Source organism: Lepidochelys kempii, chromosome 25 (genome assembly GCF_965140285.1).
Source record: "Lepidochelys kempii isolate rLepKem1 chromosome 25, rLepKem1.hap1, whole genome shotgun sequence".
In the NCBI taxonomy this organism is placed as follows: Eukaryota; Metazoa; Chordata; order Testudines; family Cheloniidae; genus Lepidochelys; species Lepidochelys kempii.
In genome coordinates this window covers 13,825,255-13,849,756 of record NC_136404.1, presented here as the reverse complement: position 1 = coordinate 13,849,756, position 24,502 = coordinate 13,825,255, and the positions used below count along the sequence as shown (strand labels likewise).

Genomic DNA, 24,502 nt, shown 5'->3' with positions numbered 1-24,502 from the left:
TGTTCTGCTTCACCTGGAGTTTCCCTGTGTCCCACCGGTTCCCCATTGCTTAATGTTGCCAGGCTACGATACTGGTGACTCCTCTAAATTGACTTGTTGTCCTAAGGCCCCATTGCTAGTTGGCTTTTAGGGCAGTCCCTGTTTTTAGGATTCAAGGGTAGAAGCTCGGCTGTGCTCTGAAAGGTTGAGAATGCAACCAGGAAGCCATGTGCACTGTGGAGAGTGGGAGGAGCTGGTAGACTGGCTGCTGGGCCCACGTTGACAGTCTAGTGTGTGAAGTGGAGCCATGGGAGAGGCTGGTAGGATGACTTGAGTAATCCTGCAGCTGTACTTTCTGTTCCAGTGACACTTCATAAAACAAACTGGCTGTTACACGCCAGCTGGGTCACTTGGATTGCCACACACTTCAAACCCTCTTGTCTCACTTCTTGGTTGCCTTGTGCTGTTGAAAATCTTTTGCCCTGTTTTCATGTTAGCTTGACAGCTCCGGGTGGGAAGGGAGGTATGGTATTCCGGGTATCCCCTTTAGAGGGTCATGCCAACACCTCCACAACTTTCAACGGCATCTGTCTTGAGATGCTCGCAGAGGTGCCTTGTGCACCATGTGTTGGCTTTTATAGATTTGTTAAAGATGCATTGGGGCAAGATGGTTCTAGCCCTGCTTTGTGGAGAATGCGCAACTTCGAGGTTGTTACTGACATAAAGGAGGGACCAGTGCCATGAAAACCCAGGGGCTGTTTTAAACACACAGCGGTGATGGTTGTGGTAGTACCCAAAGCCTCAGATCAGGAGTGGGAACCCTATGTCTCCCAGAGAGTTAAATCATGGCAGCATAACCCCTTCCCGTTAAGGATGAGGTTTTCCAAAGAGTTCTGCTCCCACCTCGGCAAGTGGTCAGATGTTCTCAGTGGGGATGCTGCTGAGTCCTTAAGAAAATCAGTGCTGAAAATCTGTCCAGAAGGATATTCGTTCCCTCCAGTTCTTTATGTTCTGTCATGTGCAGGGCATTGGTCCATCCTAGTTCAGCTGTGCTGTTGAGGCTGCTGGAAGTCTAAGGAAACCCTTAAGCACAGGTCTGTGTCTTAAGATCCATCCTCCCTTGGATGGATCTTAAGGTTTGTCTAGCACCTCTTCTTAAACGGTTTCGGAAGGAAAACTAGACCATTTTGCTAGAGGATGGAGCTGCTAAAACGTTGGGAGAAAAAGCCCAACTGTGAGTGCAGCGCATGGCCACCGAAAGCGTGTCTGGGATTCACAGCAGGGTCTAATCCAGCGAAGCCCAGGGGAGCTACTACACCTGAGCAGCAGTGCTGGAATGTTTCTCCTGTCATGCTCACCAAGTGGACAAGTGTCAAAGTTCCTTTGATCTTTCAAAAGGCTGGTATCTTCGAGACGTTGCATCAGGGTCGGTGGCTTGTTTGGAACGTCCTGAGCTGGAGGGTGAGGCTGGAATTTTGTCACCAGGGCTGCCTTGCTTGAGGGCCAGCTCTCTCAGCTCATTGATCTTGCTTCTGAGGATGAGTGGGTTTAGACCCAGGATGGACAGAAGAAAGCATTTATCTCATCATTAAAACACAGGTCTGGGAGACAGAGGTAGGTTCTATACCCAACTCTGCCATCGACTGAGACCTTGAACACCTTTGCTGTGTCTTCCCACTTGTAAAACAATCCACTCCACATAGGGTGGCTTAATTCATTCATGTTTCTAAAACACACAGTCTCTCAAACTGCCAGAAGGCTTCCAAGAGTTTCCTCGCCAGCTGTTGAACCTCAGCCCCTTGTGGCTAACGGTGGTGGTGTGAGACCTGATTCCCTTTAGCAGAAGGCACCATGGGGTTAATGCATGAGCTTTTCCCCTGAGCACAGACCTGTTCTAAATCTGGTTTGGTGACAAAGCAAACAAGTCTGGCGGTTTCCGCTCCAGTCACCGTGCACATCTGATGTTACCAAATGACTGTGCAGTTTTGATTCCCAGAATCTGGCTCAGCAAGGGTGTTGCAGAACCGTGCACTGCCAGAGCCCTGTGTGGGACGCTGCCGTGCTTGTGCTATGTCTGGTTCCAGCCATCGTCAAGATCGCTACATTCACCCAGTTGTTTCCTTCAAAGGAAACTGGAGTCAGCGCTGTAGCCTGTGCCCCTTTAAGGACCGAGCTGCCTTCAGACACATGAAGGATGACTCTGGCTAAAGTAAGAGACTTAGATTCTGGATACCAGGGTTCGATTCCCTGCTGTGCCACACACCTTGGGCAAGTCATTTGGGCTCAGAGCCTTAAAGGTTTGGGATCTGGGCCTTGATCTCCCAGCCTCTGTAAGCTGGAGATAATAGCACTGTCCTACCTCAGAGGGGTGTTGGGAGGTGATGCCTTAGGTGGATGGAGGTCAGATTACTCTTGAGTGCTCAGTAAGGGGGCTATAGAAGTAGCTCAAACCAGCACACCTGCATGCCTTGAACTGGTTGAGGTGCAAAATGAGGCACTTCCTGGAATTGTTTTTGGTTGGGGGCTGGGGTCCCTGCTGGGCAACATAAATGCCCATGACTAGGGGATGTAACCAACTAATAAAATCTAAAGCTTCCATCCCGCGCTGTGTTGCTCTGGGTTTCATGGAGAGGGAAGCCTTGCGTGTGCTTTTCTGACCAGAACCGCGCTCCAGCATTAATCCCTGAGATGGGAGGTGGGGGCAAATAGATTTCTCCTGCAGCTGAGATCTCCTGAACTGTCTCTTAGTGGGTGAGATCAGGAGCCCTGTGCTCCGCATGGGATCACAGGTGACCTTTCCTGCTCTGTAAGAGGATGCTGCTGTAGTAGGGAAGCTGTTGTCCCAGTCTGATGGGGTGGCTTGAGTCCACTAGCCTCATTTAGTTACTGAGAAACTGGGCTACTCTGTGGAGCTTGACTTGGATTCCTACTAAATAGCAAGGGGTTTTCCCTCCTCCTCTTCCTGCACCAGGAGGGGAAGCACAGTGATTAGGATCAGGCAGCTGCAGTTACTTGATTCCACAATGGAGCCTTTGATGTCCTGGGCACAGCCCCATGCCCCGGTGTGAGAGGCTGGCAGCAGTAAAATGAAGATAGGCCAGTTCGTGTACCAGCACAAAGGAGCAAGTCTCTCTGCTGCATCTGAGAGAGGCCCTGTGCCTCCCGAGATCAGAGGGGAGCCTGTGTACTATACACCTAAGATAGGAATTCCTTGGTCAGGCTGGAGCAGCGGTGTGGTGTACTGGCTCTGACCTGGGAGTCAGGAGATCTGGGTTCTACTCCTGGCTCAGCAACTGACCCCTGTGTGCCCTTCGGCAAGTCACTCTCCTCACTCTGTGCCTCAGTTTCCCCTCCTTTGTCCTCTCTCTAGATTGGCATCCCTTTCCCAAAGAGCTCGCACTCAATGTACAGCACCTAGCACCATTTGGTCCTGATCCCAGATGGGCCATGTCAATGTTCCTGTATCACAGATTATGATCCCTGACAGGGCTGTTGAATCACAGTTCCTTGCCTCAACATGGTCACAGCTGGAGTCCACCGGTCTGCAGCCCACCTTCCAAGTAGTTCTGTAATGCTGGGCGCATAAGCAACATGTTTTCCTCATGCTGAAGATGCTGAGACTCCCAAGTGATTGGGTGGCCTTATGAACGGGAGCATGCTGGACTCCACAGGGGGCAGGCTCCTGCTGGAGAGTAGTAACAGAGCTGAGCTCGTCCATTAGTGGTGGCACCCACGCGCCATTCGCAGTTACAAGGGCATGCACACAGAGAGCGACTTTGAACCGCTGCTTCCTAGCAATTGGAACCCATCGTTGCCTTTCTCCACCTGGCTTCAGACCTACCTTGTTGGCTTCCCCTGGGCCTAACCAGACAGCCCAACCGGATGGGCAGAGTCTGCTGCTGCTCTGGCACGGAGGCCTTGGGTGAGAAGTTTCTCTTCCGGCAGAGCTTGGTCTGGGGGGTGGCGACAGTTAGGAAATCCAGTCACTGCCCCAGTTCGTGCTGCTGATGTCCAGAGAAGGGAACTTCCTCCCAAATACAGATGGTAGCAGCAGGGTGACTCCTAGCGCAGTGATGCGTAGAAGGAAGCACGGGTGTCTTGCTTTCATTGCGGCAGGGATTGCAGGCTGGGCTGTAACCTGGTGAACACAGGCCAAGAGCACAGTCCTCTCAGCACGTGGGAGCCCTTTGCTTCCCTCTGATTGTCCTTATCTGTGGAGAAAACAGCGAGGAGTATGAAATCCAAGCGGGTTCTGGGAATGTTATCAGTGCTATGAAGTGAGATGGCCCTGGAGTACCATTGATGAGCTCGTGGGGCTGTTCTTGTATCTGGGGCCCTGCCTTGCCCTGGCCTCCTGGGATGTGTTTGGCTGTGAGCGGACCCTGAACTCACTCCCTATCTTATCTCTGCCCAGTCTCTCTGGCTACTTCAGTCTCCTGAGGACCCTTCCCTGAGGATGTCTCCTGCTGTTTGACAAGAGCTTAAATGGAGCCATGGCTTTCACTTTCTCTTGGCTCATTGCCTGTGGATGGGGGAGGTGGTACCCATATTAATGGGACCAGCGGGAGGTCACATCTGTTTATCCTGCTTCTTTCCCCTTCTACCCTACTCTGACAGCTGGGACCAGCTCATCATCTGGACCAAATCTGGCCGTGCTCAGTGCTGACCTAGTTAGGTCCTTACTGAGGATGCCCAGTGGTGGTCATGAATCCTGAGGATCTCGGCGATGAGTCAGAGCCGCCCTATAGAGGGTCAAAAGGCCCCATTGCCTTGATCCCTTTACTGGGCTGCATCAGGATCCAATGTCCTAGGGCAAAGTGAGCTCATGCCCATTTGGGCCTGTGCCCTTCTTTGAGCTGTGGGCTGTCAATCTGACCCGCCAGGCTCTACGCTGGCCACGGGGCGTCCTTCATGGGGCTGTGAACGAGCAATGCAGGGCAGACAGCTCTGCTGCTTTAAAGCCCTCTCGGCCCTTTGGTGGTGGGGGAAAGGGACACAAGACAAGGACTTGGAAAAGCAGGAGTCGCTGGTTCTTTTCAAACCAGCCGCGCCCTGTTTCATTTCATCGCACACACGCGCACGCACCTCCCCTTAACTTTGCTCTTCAGGACAAATTCCATCACCCGTCTTGATGCTGTACCTAGCTAATACTTCACACACACAGCATTTGACACCTTCACCAAGGTATCGAAGGCAATCACTGCTGTGCGTGCCCTTTCAAGAATGGGCCCCTCTAGCTGCCATGTTCCAGAGCTGGCCGCCGTCCACTCTGTCTCGCAAAGGCACAAGTTGTAGACCAGTGATTTCAGCTTTTGGAAAGCCAAGCGGATGCAGCACAGAGAACCCCAAAGAGCAAAACTACAGAGATTTTACCGCTCGTCCTCCAGCAATGACACAGCCCTGTGGCTACTGTAAAAATATGGAAGAGTGCTTTAATTTGCCTGGACGCTTATAGACATACACTGTATACACGTGCATTGATACATAGTTTAACAAAAACAACCCCAAAGTGTCTGGCTGTTCCCACTTGGGTAGCTCAGCCTCACGCCATCTGTGGTCCTCCTTTTGAGGGAACAATAGTTGGAGCATTATGCCCAGAGATCTTGGGGCCTGCTGCGGGGGGACGGGGGAGCTGCCAGCGCTCAGGGTGACACAGCAGGATCATTCCACTTCCTGGTCCACGGGGAGCCAGTTCTATTCAAGGGGGAGCCAGCGTCCTGGCTCTGGTTTGGCACTGCTTGCTGGAGAGCAGGTCCAAAGCAGTGGTTTTAAATCCTTCGCTGCTCCCCATGCTGGAGGGCAGGGGGAGAGCCCATCTCCTTTTTCGTTACAAAAAATAATAAATAGCACAAAAAAGTCCTTTTAAAAAAAAACATACAAACCCCAGCCCGACTCGGTCCAGGGCGGCCGCGGGCGTCTCAGGAGACGAGCATGGGCAGGAAGTGAGTGGAGAGGTGTTGACGCTGCGTCTTGCCCCCCTGCCTGGGCTTGCCCTGGCCGTTGAGGGCCAGGAACATGTGGTGGTCCCCATGGCGCCAGTGTAGTGAGGCGTAGGTGTTGTAGCCGTTCTCCTCGATGCGCTCTTTGAACTTGCAGTTGGGGTTATACTCCTTCTGGGGAGACAAACAGGACCGTGAGTACGGTGCGGCTGGGGGGGTGCCCTCTGACGGGGGGGCTGGAGCAAGGAACCCCAGGAGTCTGGGGTTATAGCCCCAGCTTCTGACCGGGAATGAAGTTCAGAGGTTATAGGAGGGGACTAGGAGTCGGGGAGCTCGTGCTCCAGGAAGGGAGTGGGGTCTAACCGAGTAAGCGGCCAGGAGGCAAGACTCCTGGATTCTTCTCCTAGCGATGTGCTACAGGCCCCCCAGCAGTGAGGGCTTCCTTCCAGCAGGCTGCCTGTCTCTAAGCAGCTACCCAACCCCTCTCTTGGCAGCATCGGGCACAATATCCTGAATGCCAGGCTGGGCCGAGCAGGGTCCTGCTAGCTTCTATCCCAAATTCTCCAGCCGACCAGTCTGATCCCTGGTCCAGAACGAAGCCACGAGCCGCACTCCCCACAGAGCATCATCCGAGGAGGAGGGGAAACAGCTTGCTACCTACCGACCCGTATACTTTCCCCTTCTTGTTCATGGCCAGGTAGAAGCCCGTGTGCACGGATTTGATGGCTACGACACCCACTCGCACCGACCGGATCTCCAGGATGCCTGGGGGGGGGACGGGACAGAGAATTCAGGGCACTGAATTGGGAGAGTGTACCCGTGCCGCAAGCGGGCGTGAAGAACAGCTGGGCTGCCATGGCGCAGGGCCAAGGCGCTTCATTTCGTTAGCCAGCAAAGCACTGTTTTGTACGAGTGCTGATGGAAGCCATCGCATTGCCTGCTACTGAAATGCAGCCACCTCTGGGGTGGAAGGTGGCAGCTGTTTAGCAGCTTATTACAGCAATACCACTCAATACCCAAGAAGCCTTTCATCCAATTCAAACTTTTCAAGGGAGGCAGCGTGCAGGCGGCTAGGCTGGAATTTGTCGAGGGCACCCTTGTGTGGAGGGTTCTAGCTGGACCTTTGTCAATGAGGCTGCCGGTAGCAAAACATGTTCCTACCGCTCCCTTCGCACCCTGCCCGCATGTACAATGCAGGTGTTAGCCCAGCTTGCCTGACCTCTGATTTCCCAGTAATGGTCCCCAGGAGGCTTGAGTTAATTGAATGCCTCCCATCGTTAAAGACTCAAACCATCCCCAGCAGCCCGAAAGCTGAGAGCCAGACAGCTGCTGTCACGTGACTAACAAGGCATTGCATTATGCAGTGAAGCTTGTGTCTCTCCCCAACAGAAGCTGGTCTGATAAAAGATATTTCCTTGCCCCTTGAGAGCGTTAATGTGTCACTGGACAGGGGAGCGACTGGAGGCTGGAAAGTGAACCAGTGAGTGACTGAGTTACAAATTGCTGCATTGAAATCCCCTGGCCGAGGAGAGCTTTAAGGCGGGATGGCGGGATAACCAGCAGTGCATGGCCAAAGCGCTTACCATCTAAATAGACAACAGGTGGGAGGTGAAACTGAGGCACTGCGCGCGGCAGTGACTGGCAGGGTCACACAGCAGGTCAGGGGTGAGACTAGAACCCAGGTCTCCTGACTCCCAATCCAGTGTGCTGGGCACTGGGCAACACGGCCTCCCAATTATTGGTTGCGTTGCAGGAGCACCAAGAGCTCCCAATCAGAGATCAGCGCACCACTCCGCTAGGCGTCCGTACACCCTGTGAAGAGAGCCCGTGTTCCAAATAGCTTCAATCTAAGCCAAGGCTTTGGCCACGCTGGGATTTTTGGGCTGAATGCAATGGGGACAGATGATGCAATTTCACCGAGGAGCTCTTTGGCCAAACGCTGATCTTGGTTCTTCTAGTGAAAATCTGGAGTCAGTCCGTGGAGATCAATGGAGTGACTCCCGATTTTCAGCAGTGTAAGATCAGAAATAAGTCCAAGGTAAGCCCTAGACTGCTTCAGAGCTCGACAAGATGCTTGTGTGATATGTTGTTTAGTAGTATTCATTATTTGTCTTGTGATAGCCTGGGGCCACACTGCACTAGGTGTAAAAAGGAGAGTCCCCTGCCCAAAGCACACAGTAGAGAGATCTTTCAGTTCCTCCAAGCCTGGAGAGGTTTCTCCTTCCTGCCACAATACAAAACAAAAAGACCCTTTGATTCAGAGCTGGAAAGGAAGACTGGGTTTGCAGAGCTCCGCTCTGGGGCCTTCATCCTTCCAAGCTGATCCAGCCCATAGCACAGAGCTGCGCCATATGCACTAAGGGAGAGAAATCCAGTTTCCTTGGGTTGCCCAGCCTTATCTGTAGAGTGCTGACTGCGTGTTCAGTAGAACTGCTTGCAAATTTTCCAATGCCCGTTTTCCGTCAGAAAATGCGGACTTCACGGAACTGGCAAAACGTATCGATGTTGCCGACACTGGACAGGAAATTATCAAAGCGATTTGTTTTGACTTTATTGTTTCAACTTTTACAGTATAATTTAGAATACAGACCAAAGTCAAAATATTTAGACTTTTAATATAGCACAAAATGAACTAAAGTCAAAATATCTCCGTATTGTGTCGTTTCGATGTTTTGGAAATGAAATCGAGGAATTTTCATTGTGTGATAAATTAGGAAATTTTGACTTTTCACTTCGATTCAGCTCAAGAGATGATCCTCAGCTGGTGTGAAGCAGAAAAACTCCATTGACCTCAATAGATCTACAGTGACTTTATGCCACCTGCAGATCTGTCCCAAAGCCTCTATCCCCAGGAGCTCAGACAACACCGAATGCCCTGGAATGCACAAAGAAAACTGATGCATCCGATGAAGTGAGCTGTAGCTCACGAAAGCTTATGCTCAAATAAATTGGTGAGTCTCTAAGGTGCCACAAGTCCTCCTTTTCTTGCTGCGAATACAGACTAACATGGCTGCTACTCTGAAAGAAAACTAATGTAGCTCACCAGACTAGTTGGTGTCTGTCCTGATAACAAGCATGTGTGGATGTTGACTGAGCTAATCAGTGCAAACAGTTCCTGCCCTTGTCTGTGCTTAGGAGCCAGCTACTCAGACTGCTGCCAGCTCTCCTGAATGCAGACAAAGTCCTTAGAGTGATTTGTTTTTATGTTGCTAATACCTAGTGGTTAGATGGAGCTCTTTTGTCAGTAGATCTCAAAGTGCTTTACAGAGGAGGTCTGCATCATTATCCCTCTTGTACAAATAGGGAAACTGAGGCACAGAGTGGTGGTGATTTCTTCTTTTGTACGTGCCACAAGTTGACTGTTTGGCCCTCTAATGGCTGCATCATCGAGGGCACCAAGGTGTTGCAGTCCCCCCCCCCCCAATCTTCTAAACGTGCACTCCTGCCCCACATGTGGAACTCTCTGCCTCACTGCCCCACCCTCCCACGGGGAAGATTGGACTAAGTCACCTTTCTGCATTGTGGTAGCTGCTCTGGCCCATGCAGTCAGCAGCCTGTGGAGCCTAGTCTAGGATCTGCATCCCAAGTTGCAAGCAGGTAAATTAGGACTACTGAAATTCATCAGCATGCCAGTCTCTCGATCCCAGAATTGCTGCCACTCTCCGAGGACACAGTTGTCAGCCCTGATGTGCCATGATCCATCTGGGATTGGCACGGGGCATGAATGTGAATGGCTGCTACAAAAGGATGGCGCCTTGTCTAAGTTTTGGGGGAGCTCTGTGTGCCAGTAGATACAAATTAAATATTAATGTGTGGCGAAGGCAACTGCAAATGGTATGTGTCACTGCGTTCAGTTCCACATCAACCAGATGCGGATGCTGCCTTCTGCTCTAAACTGCTCCACCATATTCTGCTGGAGCGAACATCAGCGCCAGGACCAAGGTCTGCAGAAGGTTCCTGCTAGCTTCTGAATCAATGGCCGTGCGGGAGCTGATCTTTCCTTTGCATTCTGCATGGGAACAGTGTGTTCGACTACAGTCCAGTTTGACTCCTAAAGAAGTGAGAACAGGCTAGAAAGAGATCGGACTGTCCTCAGTACAAACTGTTAAGGGTTGGCTGGTCAGGTAGAAGTTTCTCCCAACCTTGCCACTCTTTCCTGGCTTCCAGTGGGGACTAGGGGTTGGCCTGGTTCTCAGGTGCCAGGAGCAGCTTTGCTCCGTCCTGGAGTTATCTGCTGAGATTGACCAGAGCTCAACAGGAATGTTTATTGCTTCAATAAAACACCGTTTGTATCAGTGTTTTTTCTTTCTGTAAAATGCTCGCAACCAAGGAGACAAATTCCAGTTGCCCTCGAGAGCCGGGAATGGGACGAGATGCCCCTTAAGCCCAACAGGATGCTTTGAAACAGACCATTCCAGGTGATGTTAGGCAGTAAACTGAGCACACGGAGGATCCAGAAGAATGGACTCTTCCAGGGATCTGCTCTTGCCCCCAACATATTGATAAATGATCTGCCCCCCCCCTCAAGGCCATTCAGGTATGCAGATGACATCTGCCTCGGTTCAAGAGACAGACTTCCAAAAGATTGGGGACAACCTGAACTAAGGCGTGGTAGCATCGGACTCTTGCAAGAAGTGGAGTCTACAGACCCGGGTGTCAAAGACTGTGTGGTCATACTTCCATCTGTGTCACACCAATGCTTCGCAAGAGCTCCACGTCATCTTGAGTGGAAAACAACGGGCATGGGACCCGCTAGCCGTATATTGAGGAGTAACTCCTAGCTTGTATGCTTACCTCCAAAGAATGCCTCACCCACATAGCTGAGAAGATTATGAGCAAAAATGACCCCCAAATAAGCTTCCCAGCTCAACCTGGGGGGGGCAAATGCGTGCACACACTGTTCAGCTCGGTGTTAGCTCTCTGCTGTGCTCCAGGGTGGTTAAGCTCTTCCCCCACCAAGCTAGTTGATGTCCAATTGAATCAAACAATGAGAATAACCAGGATTACGAGACCAAACAAACACCGAGTTGCTGCTGGTCCTTTCGAATATCTGGTCTGCTAACATCAGGCGTCATGTTCCAGCACAAGAACTGCCTGGACAAAATCCAGGAGACCCACAACTGCCATTTGTCACAGGGATCTGGGAAGTGTCTCACCACCATGAGCAAAACTAAGGAGGGACGAGGAAAGCTGGAGGTTCAGGTAGACCTTTCCCAAGGGCCTAGCACAACTGAGTCACAAGAGGTGCTGTGAGCGTAGGAACGCATGCAGTCTGGTACCGCAGAGGAGGAGTTGGGACTCGCTGTGTGACGCGGGGTGGATAGTGTTCTTGGTGCCTCATGTGGTCAGCCAAGAAAAATCCCTGGGATGAGATTTAACAGTCTGTTCGGGCCCTATAATTTATGCTCATCGTCTGACTTTCTGCATGACACAAGCCAGAGAACTGCACCCAATAGGCCTTAGAGGGGAGGGAATTCCCCTCTCCTTCTCTACCAGCCCAGCAACTTGTGCTGGGAGATCCTGGGATGAAAGGTGCTGTACGAAAGGAAAAGCATGGTTCCCATCAGGCGCTGGCTGTGGAATTGGGATTTTTGTCCCCTTGCTATGTTCTTTGATCTCCACCTTGAAAAACAGGCCAGCACTTTGATCACGAGCTGCACGGCCCGTGAGATCAGGCCTGCCTTTTCTGAGGAAGAGCAAAGAACAAAAGCATCTCAGCTTGTCCCTAGCTGCATTAGCCGCAGCCACAGCCGTCCTTTCACGCTGTCAAGGAGATGAAAGTTGGGGACGGATTTCCCTGCAGGGAAAAGTCCAGATTTGTTGTGTGATTTATTTTCCCCTCTCCCTTGGGACCAGCTGCTTCCCTAGAGCCAGGCGCAAGGGATCTAAGCAAAACCTCCACGTGGCTGGAATAAATGGTCAGTCTTTGACCAGCGCTGACCCCTGATTTATTTCCTCCTAATTAGCAGCTGTGTTGTGTGTTTAGTCGAAACGTGGTTCCTGATCTTCAGGTACGGACCCCGCTGTTTAGATCATCCCGGGCTCTTTCACCTCAGCGCCCTCCCAGGGGTCCTTCGTCAGCTCCCGGTGCCTTTGGGGTCTGTGAAGAACAGGCCCTGCAGGCTAAGGGGAGCAGAGAGCCTGGCCCTAGTTCCTGGCTGCTTTCGCTGAGTGGCAGGGGGGGAAAAAACATGAAGAAAGAGGAACTGAAGGGATTAAAGTGGTAAAACTGCAATTCTTCCCCGCTCCCCAGTGTCGCTGGCTTCGGTTTTTTCCAAACTGCTGCTTTTCCCTTCCTCTTAGGAAACTCCGGCCGTGTCCTAGCTGCGTGAGCCACGTCCTCGGTGACTGACCAGGCCCAGGATGACTTCCTCATGTCAGCCTGCAAATCGCTGACCCACCTTCCAAGGAGGGAGAGAGAGAGGACGCAGCCTTGGGCAAAGAGGGGTTGGGTGTATTTGCAGCGTGTATACGTGTGCATGGGTACATGCTTTGCATATGTACATGCTACACGTTACCTGCATAAACAAATCCCGTACAGATGCTCTGCCCATATACAATAATATGTGACATGCATTACACATGTACCCTGCCCCTGTACACGTTGTGCTACGTATGCAGTGGAGATGTACGTGCCACGCACGTAGCTTGCACGTGTCCACATTTCATGCATTGCCCGACAGGGAGGCAAAGGTGCAGTGTGTCGGTGTGAATGGATGGAGGGGTGTGCAGGCCTGCGTACTTGTGAGAATAGGGGTGGAGGACGTGTGTATACGAAAGGGAAGGTGGGGGGCTCAGTGCAAGGCCGGGGGTGTGTTTGAACGAGAGGAGGAGATGTGAGAATGGGGGTGGCAGAGGGTGTGTGCACATGGGAATGTGGGTGGATGTGAGTGCAAGTGGAGGGAATGCAGATGGATGAGTGGGGGGGGTGTGTGTGTGTGGACAGGGCTGGGGGGGGATTTATGTCCCGTGGATTGTTAGCGGGTGTCTGAGTAGGTGGGGGTGGGGGAGTACATGAGGAGAAAAGGGGTGCAGTTGTAATACACAACTAACCTGGGCTCTGGCTCTGTGCTTGGCCAGAGGTGGGTGAGTGGCTGGCAGATCTCCTAGCTGAGACACTAATGCAAAAGGCATGTGGCTAGACAAGGCAGGGTTTACAATGGAAACACCCAGCACAGTTTCAGGAAACTCCATCTCCAGATTCCCGTAGCTCCTGCTCTGGCCAAGACCCTGGGGGTAGCGAGCCTCCGCACGGACACACGGCTCCGCCCGTGTGCTGCTGACTCCTTCACCGCCCCCAATGCTGGCACTGGCAAGCTGCACTGCCCTCACCGATGCGCCGCAGCCAGCCTTACTCAGGGTCCTTAGCACCACCCCCTCGCACAGTCGTGTGAGGAGAGTTCATGTTGCCTTTGTCGGGGGCCCGAGGATCTTGCAGCATTTTGCAAAGGGCTAGTTCTCACAACGCCCTGGGGAGTGAGGTAAGTATTTTCAGTCCCATTTTGCAACTGGGGAAACTGAGGCACAAAGGGGCTGTGAGTCACCCAAGCTGACACAGCAAGTCAGCAGCAGAGCCAGGCCCTCAGGTCAGGAGCTCCTGGCCCGCAGGTGGTTGCTCAGACTTCTAGACCATGCTACCACTTCTATTACTATGCTACACTCTTGGGAAATCCCAGCTCTCCTATTAAACCCAGTTCTGGGGCGGGATCTCCAGTCTCTGTGTCCATTCTCCACAGTAGTGGTTCCCTAGGAGGGTGTCTCCTTCCCCCACGTACCGTGCTGGAGGCCTGCCCTCCTTAGCACCACCACACCTCTAATGCTTGAGCGAAAGGAGTAACTCCCCCAGGCTCTTACCCTCTTTTGTGGATTTGCCACTAGAGGGGGACAAACACACTCCTACCAGGAGCTACAGAAGCATCCCCCTTAGTGGCTGTGGCCCTGGGAGGAGAGAGTGTGAAATCCACTCAGTGACACTGACAGACCCTCTTTTCTTTGGGGCAGGTGGGGTTTTCAGCACAGCGTCCCGCTTGTTCTTTGTATCACTGGAGGAGCGAGGGATCAGAGCCCCATTGCACCAGGCTGGATGGGGGTATATGCCCCACACCGGCATTGAGAGGGGTTGTGGGAGCTTCAGCACTCAATCAGCCTACCTGCTGGCACCTGGAGGGGGTTAATTAAGCAAGGCCACCTAGAAAGGAATCAGGTGAACCTCAGCTGCGGGAGACCCAGGAGAGAGGAAGCAAGAAGGCGCAGAGCAGTGCAGGAGACTGGGAAGGGCAGAAGGGGCTTAAGATTGTATCTGTGGTTTGGGGATTTGTGGGTGAGTGCTAGGGAAGAATGCTGGGGCGTACAGCCCTGAAGGAAGGGTGAGGGCTGAAACCTTGGAGCGCCGGAGGGAAATACAGCTGCCCGGTGGTCCCAGGAGGGGGCTGTGGGGAAAGGCCTACTGCCAGCCCAGGGTAGGAAGACGCCTATGGGAAGCAGCAGGGATGAGTCTGAATAGACAGACCCAGGCTGTTCCCTACAGGCTTCCTGGGCTGGAACCTACAGGAGAGAAGGGGCCTGGGCTCCTCTACCAGCCACCAGGGAAGGTGGTGGAGAAAAAACCTGCAGAGACAAGGGGATCAGGACTTTTGAATACCCCAGGACAAGGGTGAGTACGGACCACGGGGCCCAGAGTCGTGGGTTGCAAACCTGTCATAACAACATTGGACATTTGCTGTGTTGGATTTTCTCTTACCCCGGAAGGCGTGGAAACAAACTACGACCTGGCCGAAGAGTTGACCCTTGCAGGGCTGGAGCAACCTTCGGCAGGAGCATTCGAACAAAGCCTGCTAGCCCTGCCCCGCCACAAGGGGGCCCACCTGCAGCGAGTCCACCCTTCTACTCAGGCACTGGTCGATTGGTCCTGCCCCAAAGAGTCTGCCGTCTAAACACAGGGGAGGTGCAAGGGGCAGGTGCAGACTGCAGTGACCCTGCAGGGGGTGCCGCATGATGCACGGACGGAGCCACGCGTGCAGCGGCTTAAAGGACACCAAGAGAGAGCCCAGGGTTGAGTCAGGGAGCCAGGTGCATTTTCGCAGCTGCCGCCTGACCTGCTGTCCTAGACCTGGAGTTTCCAGCCAAATCTGGTCTGGTTCATGCCTCAAACATCCCTCGTAAATAGGGCCAGAGCAGGACCACCAGGGGCAGGCGAGCGGCTGTGCGTGATCACAAGGCAGGAAGTCTTTCATTAACGAGGCCAGCTCAGAGGAAGCCTGGCAGCCTCTGAGGATCAAAGGTCACCTGGCTCTTTATTGTTTCCGATTGCACTTCACGGATGGGGAAGCTGGCCGGGAATTGGAAGGCACCTGGCATCCTGCACCCCTTGCAGAGGCTTGGGGGAGCGGGGGGAGTGGGTCTAGATACCCACTCAGTGCTCCCCAGCTCAGTCCACTGGTGTATTTGCAATCAATCTCTGTTGTTCTGATGGGCCAGCACCAGCAAGCCAGAATTCTCCCCCATTGCCCCAGGCCCCACATGGGGGGAAGGCAGAGGATGTGCTCTTACTCTCCAGAGAGAGGGAAGAGCTCCCAGGGGCGACCGAGCAAATGAGGACGGGAGAAGTGGCAGGAGCTGTCCTTGGTCAGGGTAAAGGAGGTGGGTGGGAAACTGGCAGGAACTTTGAGCAAGGGAGAAGGCTCCAGACCCCATAGGAGGCAGACAGACAGACAGATGCATGCATGTTGGGCTCCACAGATGGATGGATGGACAGATAACAATTTAGGCCAAATTATTTTACATGAAAGGACCATTCAACATGGTCCCAGTTGGGGTGGCTGCAGCGGCTGTTACAAAGGAGTTGGAGAGAGGGGCAGGCTCATTTCTGGAGCTGGGGAGAAGCTGCCATAGATTTATATGCCAAGGGGGTTCTGGCCACATCCTCTGGCCCTGGCGACCAGGGCAGATTGTTTCCCGCAGCACCCCCTGCTGGCAAGGACAGAGATTAGTCTCTCTCGCTCTGGAAGCAGCCAGCAGGCGCCTTACTTTGCTTTGTGCCACAGCGTCCTGACGTAGCTGCAGGCGAACGGACCCGACGCAAGCCCACCAACTGCCGACGCAGGGCTTGCTCCAGCACCCATGGCAGCCTGTGGACAGGCTCCTACTGATGGCAAGGGAGCAGGCCCAGGACCCATTGAGGAGGCCCATTCTGTTCTCCCTCTCCTCTCCCCCAGCACCCCCGGAAGCAGAGGATAAAACCTCCGGTGGGACTTTCCGTTCCAAACCCAGCCGCTGGGGCACGTGCCCCGGGCTTTGCTGCAGTGGGCAGCTCCCAGGACAGTGGGAGCAACGCAGGGGGATCAGCAGCTGAGTCTGGGTTAGCTCAGCCCAGGGGTGAGCGGTCACAGTGCTGCAAAGCCACGCCCCTTGCTGGCGCAGCACTCCTCGTGGGCTGGTGCTTGGGCTCCTGGGGCATATCCCGTGCTGCAATCAGCCTAGCTGCTCTCTGATTTCCACCCCCCCCCAGTGACTTGTGGGAGGATTTGTCTGTCTTTCCAGGCACCCAGGGGGGATTGTGGAAAGGCATTGGAGGACAGGAAGCATTCGAGTGGTGCAAGCCCACATCCTCCCTGCAAAGAGGGTGGGTTACCAGCTGGGTGAACCCAGCATTCAGGACAGGATGGGCCAGGTAACCCAGGTTTAAAGCACCACAGCCCTAGAGTTTTGTGTGTGGAGGGGAGCCAGGATGGGGCATCTCCCGAGTAAGACCCCAGCCTCTCTCTTTTGTGAAAACATCTCCCTTAGATTTTCACACTCAGCTGGGCACCACTTCATCTCTTAGCATGAGCAAAACTGGGCTCCATTAAGCAACTTTCTCTGTCCCTGTTTTGCATACAGCACACCGTCCCCAGTCTCTAATTTTGGCTCATCGCGGCCATTAAAAGGACACGGTCAGGATGAAAGTGGTGTTTTACAAAGACCAGTGCTGGCGAAGCCTGGGATCAATGGGAGCACAGAAACTGCTAGATCAGACTAAGAGCCCATCACCCCGTCTCCAACAGGCCCCAGCACCAGCTACTTCAGAGGAAGGTGCGTGAAACGCTGCAGCAGGCACTTATGGGAAAATTTCTCTTAAGCCCCTCGGTTATTGGTTGGCTTCTGTCTAAAACGGGAGGGGTCAGATCCTTTCCCAGGGAGAAGGGAAATTTACCTCTTCCTCTGTGGCATTTGCCACCCACCTGTCGCAGGGTTGCACTCGTACCCAGGAGCCAGGACCTGGCGCTGGCTAGAAACCAGTGAAACCGACCGGTCGCCTTTTGCACGGTCTGAGCAAAGCCCCGAGCAAACAGCCTGGGTGGTGAGAAGCTAATTAGGTGGCTGCGACTCCAGTCAGGTTTAATGATCCTCTGCGACTGCTGCTGTTAACAACAAAGGACGTTTGCTACTCTAAAAATAACACAAGCGGGTCTGCTCTCAGTCCCGGCTGGATCTGTCCTGGGAGTTCAAACCCGATAGTGTCTCTGTGCCCTAGCCCAATAAAATCGCCACCCCAGTAAAAGGCTAGATCCCACCTTGGCCAGTCTCAGGCTTAGCAGCGGGGGCTGCACAGCAATCAGAGCTCCCAGGAGGAGCTGATCTGGCCAAGTTCCCTGTGGGAGGCTCCAGGACAGCATATGTTTCTGTTGCGGCAGCGTCCACACAAAGTCCGTGCCCCCCCACATCACCCCAGGCCGTGCTGTTAGCCAGGGCCGATATGGAGTCCCTGTTCTGCCTTCATTATTCCTTTCCAAGCCTTCGGCTCCTGTTGGGGAGCTTGGCAGGAGCGAAGGGCGACGCAATCCTCCCACTTGGGCCCTTGGTGTTGGCAACCATCAGCTTCAGAGGAAAGACATGGCTCTGCCACTGAGCCCCTGTGTGGAGTCAGGCCCGTCGCTCTGTGCCTCAGTTTCCCTAACTGTACAATAGAGATCATCCTTTGTCGGTCTTGTTTCTTATGATTGTAAACTTTCTGGGGGAACAGTCTCTCTGACTGTTCGCTTCCCAGCACAATGGGGTCCAGATTTCAGCCGGAGCCTGTAGGTGCTACTGTCACACCAATAATAAACTGGATCAAACTCACAGGGAAGGGTAACCCTGGCCGATCTGGGCCATGTTAGTCATCACCTAGCCACGCTAGGCTAGACTCCACCCTCGTTAGGGTCAGTGGAACTGCCTGGATGCAAGCGAGGACAGGATCCAACTCCTGCAGGAGTCAACCCCTCAGATTGTGCACAGATCTCAGGCAGCTTTCCCGGCTCCAGAGCTTTTCTCTTCAAGATACCATCAGCCTCCCATCCCTGTCTCCGTGGCCGCATTTGGGGGCCAAGTCCGGCCAGGAGCTGCAGCGCTGTTATCAAGGACATGGGAGAGGGGTGGGGACCGGCAGAGCAGGGAGAGAGTGGAACTGAATCAGGACTTTGCTTCCACAGTGAAAATATTTACAGCTGAACCCTGATGAACTGAGACCCTCCAGCATACAGGGGCCACTGGCCACCTCCTCCTGCCAGCAGCCTGGTGTGGCCCTCCTGATTAGAGGCTGGTGGAGAAGGCAAAGAGCCAGCCTCATGCCCCAGGGAAAGGCCTAATCTTGTGTTGTTGTTACCGTCTCCTAGCATCAGGCTCCTCCCCACACCTCCTCTCTGGGGGATGCAGGTTACCCTGCTGTAGCAAAGCAGCCAGGCAATGGGATGCTCCTGATACCCTTGCTGTGATTTTCCCTGATCCTTCCTTAATGCACTCGAGATGTCATACCATAATGCTGTCCGATCTGGTCAGGCTGCACGCTATTTGGGACAGTGGCCTCACCTTCGTATTTGACTATTAAGTACTCGGGCTCTATGCAAAGGTATCATAACAGCAATATCTGGCCTCCTGTAACAAACACAGGCCTCCATGCATCTGCCCAGGCCTCCTGACGTTAATTAGGATGCGGTTCTGGGCACTGACGCAAAGGCAGATGCGCAAAGTTCCTTGCTGCATTTCAGGGCCAGTCTGTTGCACAGGGAGAGCTGGGTAGAATTCCAGGCGTCTGGGAAGCGGGCTTGGAGTGGGCCAGGATTAATGTAGCGGAGGGGTGCTAAGACTAGAGGATGCCTCAGTCTGCAAAAAGTCAGACCTGGATTCTGAGCCTCCCGCTCCAACAGAAATTTGGTTCAAGCCCAACTCATCTTAAGAGCGATTCTTCTAAGTATTAACACTACAAGAGCGTCTCTAAGAATCATAGAATCACAGAATATCGGGGTTGGAAGGGACATCCAGAAGGTCATCTAGTCCAACCCCTGCCCAAAGCAGGACCAATCCCCAACTAAATCATCCCAGCCAGGGCTTTGTCAAGCCTGACCTTAAAAACTTCAAAGGAAGGAGATTCCACCACCTCCCTAGGTAACGCATTCCAGTGTTTCACCACCCTCCTAGTGAAAAAGTTTTTCCTAATATCCAACCTAAACCTCCCACACTGCAACTTGAGACCACTACTCCTCGTTCTGTCATCTGCTACCACTGAGAACAGTCTAGATCCATCCTCTTTGGAACCCCCTTTCAGGTAGTTGAAAGCAACTAGCAAATCCCCCCTCATTCTTCTCTTCCGCAGACTAAACAATCCCAGTTCCCTCAGCCTCTCCTCATAAGTCATGTGTTCCAGACCCCTAATCACTTTTGTTGCCCTCCACTGGACGTTTTCCAATTTTCCGTTTTCCAATGAGGCCAAGATCAGGCACCTATTGATAACATATAGAGAATAAAAGAGCCCAAGAATTTACAATAGTGTAGCCAAAGGGCAGGGAAAAGGGATCATTATCCCCATTTTACAGATGGGGAACTGAGGGCCAAAAAGATTAAAGCCCAGGTCCTCAGAGGTATATAGCCCAGATCCCATTCAAACCAATGGGAGTTAGATGCCTAAATATCGTTGAGGATCTGGGCTTTAAAGTGCCTCACCCAAGGCTGCACAAGATGTCAGTGTCAGAGCTGGCAAGTGAACCCAGATCCCCCGAGTCCCAGGTCACAAGCCCATCCTGACCCTCATTAGCAGCAGGCAAGTGGCCCTGTGATCTAGTGTGAGCTCGTCGCTGCATGGAGCTGGACAGGTGACTCAATCACAGGGCAAACAATTGCTGCAGGTGCCAAGTACAACCAAAAAGAGCATTATTAGCGACCAGACAAGAAGCTGCTGTCCCGATGGCCTGATGAGGCCAGGTGTTGATTGCAGGGGCTGGGCCTCAGGGCTGGGATGCGGGGAGAATTGGAGATTTCCGGTGGCCTTGCAGGAGATCTTCTAGTGCATACTTACAGCAAGATTTTCAAAAGTGATGCAGTGAGTTTGGGAACCCAACTTGAAGCTACTTTAGAGAGCAGGTGCTCGGGTCCCTTCTGAAAATCAGGCTTCTCTGAAGCAGCTCAAGCTGTTGCTAATCACTTCTGAAAGTCCAGGCCTTACTTGAGTTTCTGTGAGAGATGAGCCTGAATCCGAACTGGAATAGAAACCTGGATCCGGCCCCATGGTTCATGGCTGCAGCTAGAGCCAAACTCTCCCAGCTCTGCTTTAAACGGAGCTTCCCGTCTTTGAAAACCCCTGCTCTCTTCGTGACGCATGGTCCATCCTGCCTGTCCTTGGGTAAGTCGCTTCCCCGCTCGGGCCTCAGTTTCTCCGCCTGTAAAATGGGGATAACGGCGCCTACCCACCTTTGTGGAGCACTTTGTGATCGAGCGATGGGAAGTGCTCAGTGTGTTATGGTTATGTTCGTGCTCGATCAGGTGGTCTCAATGCAATGAAAACTCCCGCTGCCTTTGATGGCATTCTCTCCCTGTAGCAGTGGGCCAAACAGCACTAAGTAATCCCCGAAAAATTCCTCAGAAAAAACACCTGCCGCAGCATATCCAGCACACCACCTCTCCACTCTGGCATCCATATACACGGATGCTCCCCAGGGCCTATGTACATCTCTGAGAGTTAACATGCTTGTAATGACCCCGCTGGGCAAGCACCTCTCCTCATGGTGACTCTCTTCCTGTTATTTTCCTTTGTGATGGGAGTGGGAACCTGGGGGAACCCGGGCTCCAAACAGCCAGACAAAAGGACCGGGTCCACCAGCAGGGTAGGAAGGATCAGGGCCCGGGGGGTGGGGATAGGACCATTAATAACAGGTCCACCAACAGGGTAGGAAGGATCAGGGCCCGGGGGGTGGGGATAGGACCATTAATAACAGAGCTTTCCACCTTCAAAGCCCTTTACACACATTAACCAAGCCCTCCCCGCCAAGTCTTGTCTCCCATGTCACAGACAGGGAAACTGAGGCACGAGGAGGCAAAGTGATGCACCCGGGGTTGCAGCCAGAGGCAGAGCAGGGGTGAGAAAGGACCTGTTCCTGGCTCCCAGGCCAGTGCTCAAACCACTAGCCCCTGATACCTGGGGCACAGGCCTCTAATGTCCCCTGGGGACTCCCCCACCCCAGTGCCCTCCAGACTCACTGTTAGGACTTTCCTTCCACCGTGTGCCTTGCACCTTGCCACTGCTGTCGATGCACAGGAAGAAGTGGGTGGCGCCGTACAGCCTCCTCCAGCGCACGTCGCCCTCCAGATGATTATAGCTGCGGGGGCGCCTGCTGGTGGCCCCCGAGCGGTTGCTCCCCGACGGGTCCCCGTGGGCCGATCCGGCGAGCAGCGAGAGGGCCAGGCAGAGCCAGAGAGAGCAGGGGCGGGCCAGCCCCCGCCGCCCCATGGCAGTCCCGGGGGCAGGAGGTCCAGGCGGCAGGCGGGACAGGTGCGACCATGCGCTACGACGGGTTCCAGCACGTGCCCGGGCTCAGGCTGGCGGGAGGCGCGGGGCTCGTCGCCAGCCCAGCCAAGAGCTCCCCGGGGGCATCCCCGGTGCCAGCTTCCCCCCAGGGCTCCTAGGGCAGGGGGGACCCCCACCCCCACCCCCAGGAAGGGGTCAGCGGGCAGCAGCCCCTGGGGAAGCCCAGCCAGGGCAGGCAGGAGCGGGCGGGTGCCCCCAGCCCTGGCTCCCTGCCCGGCCGCTGCTGGAGTCAGGCTCAGAGCGGGCGGCAGCGGGGACTCCCGGGCGCCGGCCGCGTCCCGGTCTCAGCCGCGGCAGGAGCAGACGCCACGCGGGGCCGGCCGGACCCGGGGACTCCTGCCATTGACAGAGCCGCCGCTTCTCCGGGGGGGGGGGCTGCCCGGCGACGTCCCAGCCAATGGCAGCGGGCGGAGGGCGGGGCGGCTCCTCTCATTCATAAATCTGCGAGGCCTTTAAAGGTCTGGGTGCGCGCGTGTGTGAGTAGATCTGTGTCTGCACGTGTCTGCATAGAAGGGGGGAGCGTGTTTGTCTGCATTCGTGTGTGTGTGCGCGCGGGCATATGTGTGTGCATGTCTGCGTGGGCGTGTGCATGCGGGTGTAGGTCTGCATGTGGGCGTGTGTGGGCGTGTGCATGTCTGTGTTTGTGTGTGTGCGTACGTGTGTACATGTGTGTGTGTGCACGTTTGCGTGGGCGTGTGCATGCGGGTGTAGGTCTGCATGTGTGCGTGTGTGTGTGTGCATGTTTGTGTGTGTGCGTGTGTATCTGTGTTTGTGCGTACGTGTGTACATATGTGTGTGCATGTCTGCGTGGGCGTGTGCATGCGGGTGTATGTGTTTGTCCGCAAGTGTGTGTGCGTGCGTGCGTGCATATGCATGTTTGCATGTGTGTGTGTGCGTGCATATCTGTGGGGGTGTGTGCGTACGTGTGTACATGCATGTGTGTGTGTGTGCATGTTTGCGTTTGTGTGTGTGTGTGTGCATATCTGTGTGTGCGTGCGTACGTGCGTGTGCACGTTTGCGTGGGCGTGTGCATGCGGGTGTATGTGTTTGTCCGCAAGTGTGTGTGTGCGTGCGTGCATATGCATGTTTGCATGTGTGTGCGTGTGCGTGTGTGCATATCTGTGGGGGGGTGCGTACGTGTGTACATGCATGTGTGTGCGTGTGCATGTTTGTCCGCCTTTGCATGTTTGTGCATGTGTGCGTGCGTATGTGCATGACTGTGCGTGTGTTTGGGATCATGTGTGCCCATGCATGGGGCTGCCTGTTGCCCTGTCCTTGGTGCAGTCACTTGCACACTTCCGACCTTATGTCGCACGCCACCAGGGCTCCTTCCATCCTCTGTTGCACCCCACAAGCTCCCTGTGTGACCCCCCCCCTCCTTCCCTTCAACGTCAGGGACTCCCTGCAACTGCCCCCTCAATCGCCACCTTGTCATTTTACATCCACTTGGCGCTAGTGTGAATGGCTGGGCAAGGGGCAGTGACATGGAAACTCAAGCGTGTGTGTGTGAGAGAAAGAGAGACAGAGAGATGGTGTGCACCACAACTTTCTCAGTTCTAACCTCAGCTCCGCCACTGACCCTGGGCAAGTCCTGTCACCGTGCCTCAGTTTCCCTATCTATAAAAGATGGACTATTCCTCACTTGGGTGACCAGATAGAAAGTGTGAAAAATCGGGATGGGGGTGGGGGGTAATAGGCTCCTATATTTAAAAAAAAGCACTGAATGTCGGGACTGTACCTATAAAATCGGGACATCTGGTCACCCTATTCCTCACCTCACTCGCCCCGGGGAGAGACGTGTGCATGTGAGTGTGTAGCTGTGTCCTGACATCAGTGTGTCGTGTTTACCCCTAACACACACCTGAGTGTTCTGCCTTTTTCACACCAACCACAGCTCTTCTTTGGCTTGTCGTTCCCGTACATTGTGAGGTGGAGATTTGTTTGTGTGCCCAACAGGTGGTGTGAAAATCGGTGCTTATGTTTACACGTGTGAGCGAGACACGGGAGCTGGGGTGGGGGTGGGGGGAGCCTGAGAAGAGAAACTCACCGAACCTAGCACAGAAACACGACACGCAAAACTGAGTTTCTTTTCAGAGACAGGCTCCGGGTCACCCTCCCTGCGCACAAGCCAGCTACACAATTCCAAGTCCCTCCCTCTAGATCCTGAGACTGCTGATGGTGCATAAACTGCCACTTAGATACCTAATACTTACCTATCCTCTCTTACCACTGATCCTGACTCCTCTGCGTTTGAAGGAGGCACTAGAGAGGAAAAGTTGTCCAGTGCTAGCCTGGGACCTCGGAGACCTGAGTTCAATTCTTCACTGACTCCCTTGGGCAAGTCACTTAATCGCTCTGTGCCTCAGTTTCCCCATCTGTTCAATGGGGATGATAGCACTGCCCTACTTCCCAGGGGGGCTATGAGGATAAATACATTAAAGATTGTGAGGTGCTCAGATACTAAGGCGACAGGGGTTATATAAATACCCTGGACAGACAGCTCTGGAGAGGGGGGGAATTGGAAACCGCCAGACCGCTTTGGAGAATCCAGATCAGCATCTGCACATCTGGTGCTGACCCCGTCTGACTCTCTGCACCTTCTGACGCACGGGCCCGACGTCTGAACCCAGGGATGCCCCTTGGCATGGTGGTCTCCGCTGTGACACATTGTGTTTTGCTGGGCCATGCGGAGCCTGTTCCTTCCCAGCAGCAGGAGATGAGCTTCCAGGAGGCCTCTACTGTCCTGTGTTGACAAACATTCTTCTCCCTA

The 24,502-nt window shown here is 53.8% G+C and overlaps 1 protein-coding gene across 1 annotated transcript; it reads right to left on the bottom strand.

Annotated features, from left to right (window-relative positions):
- Window positions 1-5,849: 5,849 nt before the first annotated feature.
- Window positions 5,850-21,654, bottom strand: FGF22 (fibroblast growth factor 22). Its single transcript, XM_073323989.2, has 3 exons — window positions 21,405-21,654; window positions 6,580-6,683; window positions 5,850-6,092 (listed from the first exon to the last, which is right to left on the bottom strand). The coding sequence occupies exons 1-3, from the start codon at window positions 21,652-21,654 to the stop codon at window positions 5,898-5,900; spliced, it is 549 nt and encodes a 182-aa protein (XP_073180090.1). The 3' UTR covers window positions 5,850-5,897.
- Window positions 21,655-24,502: the final 2,848 nt, after the last annotated feature.

Coding starts and splice junctions, on each gene's coding strand:
- FGF22 (XM_073323989.2), bottom strand. CDS start 21,654: ATGGGGCGGCGGGGGCTGGCCCGCCCCTGCTCTCTCTGGCTCTGCCTG. Junction 6,684..21,404: donor GTGGAAGGAAAGTCCTAACA/GTGAGTCTGGAG, acceptor TCCCCCCCCCAG/GCATCCTGGAGATCCGGTCG. Junction 6,093..6,579: donor AGGGGAAAGTATACGGGTCG/GTAGGTAGCAAG, acceptor TTGTCTCCCCAG/AAGGAGTATAACCCCAACTG.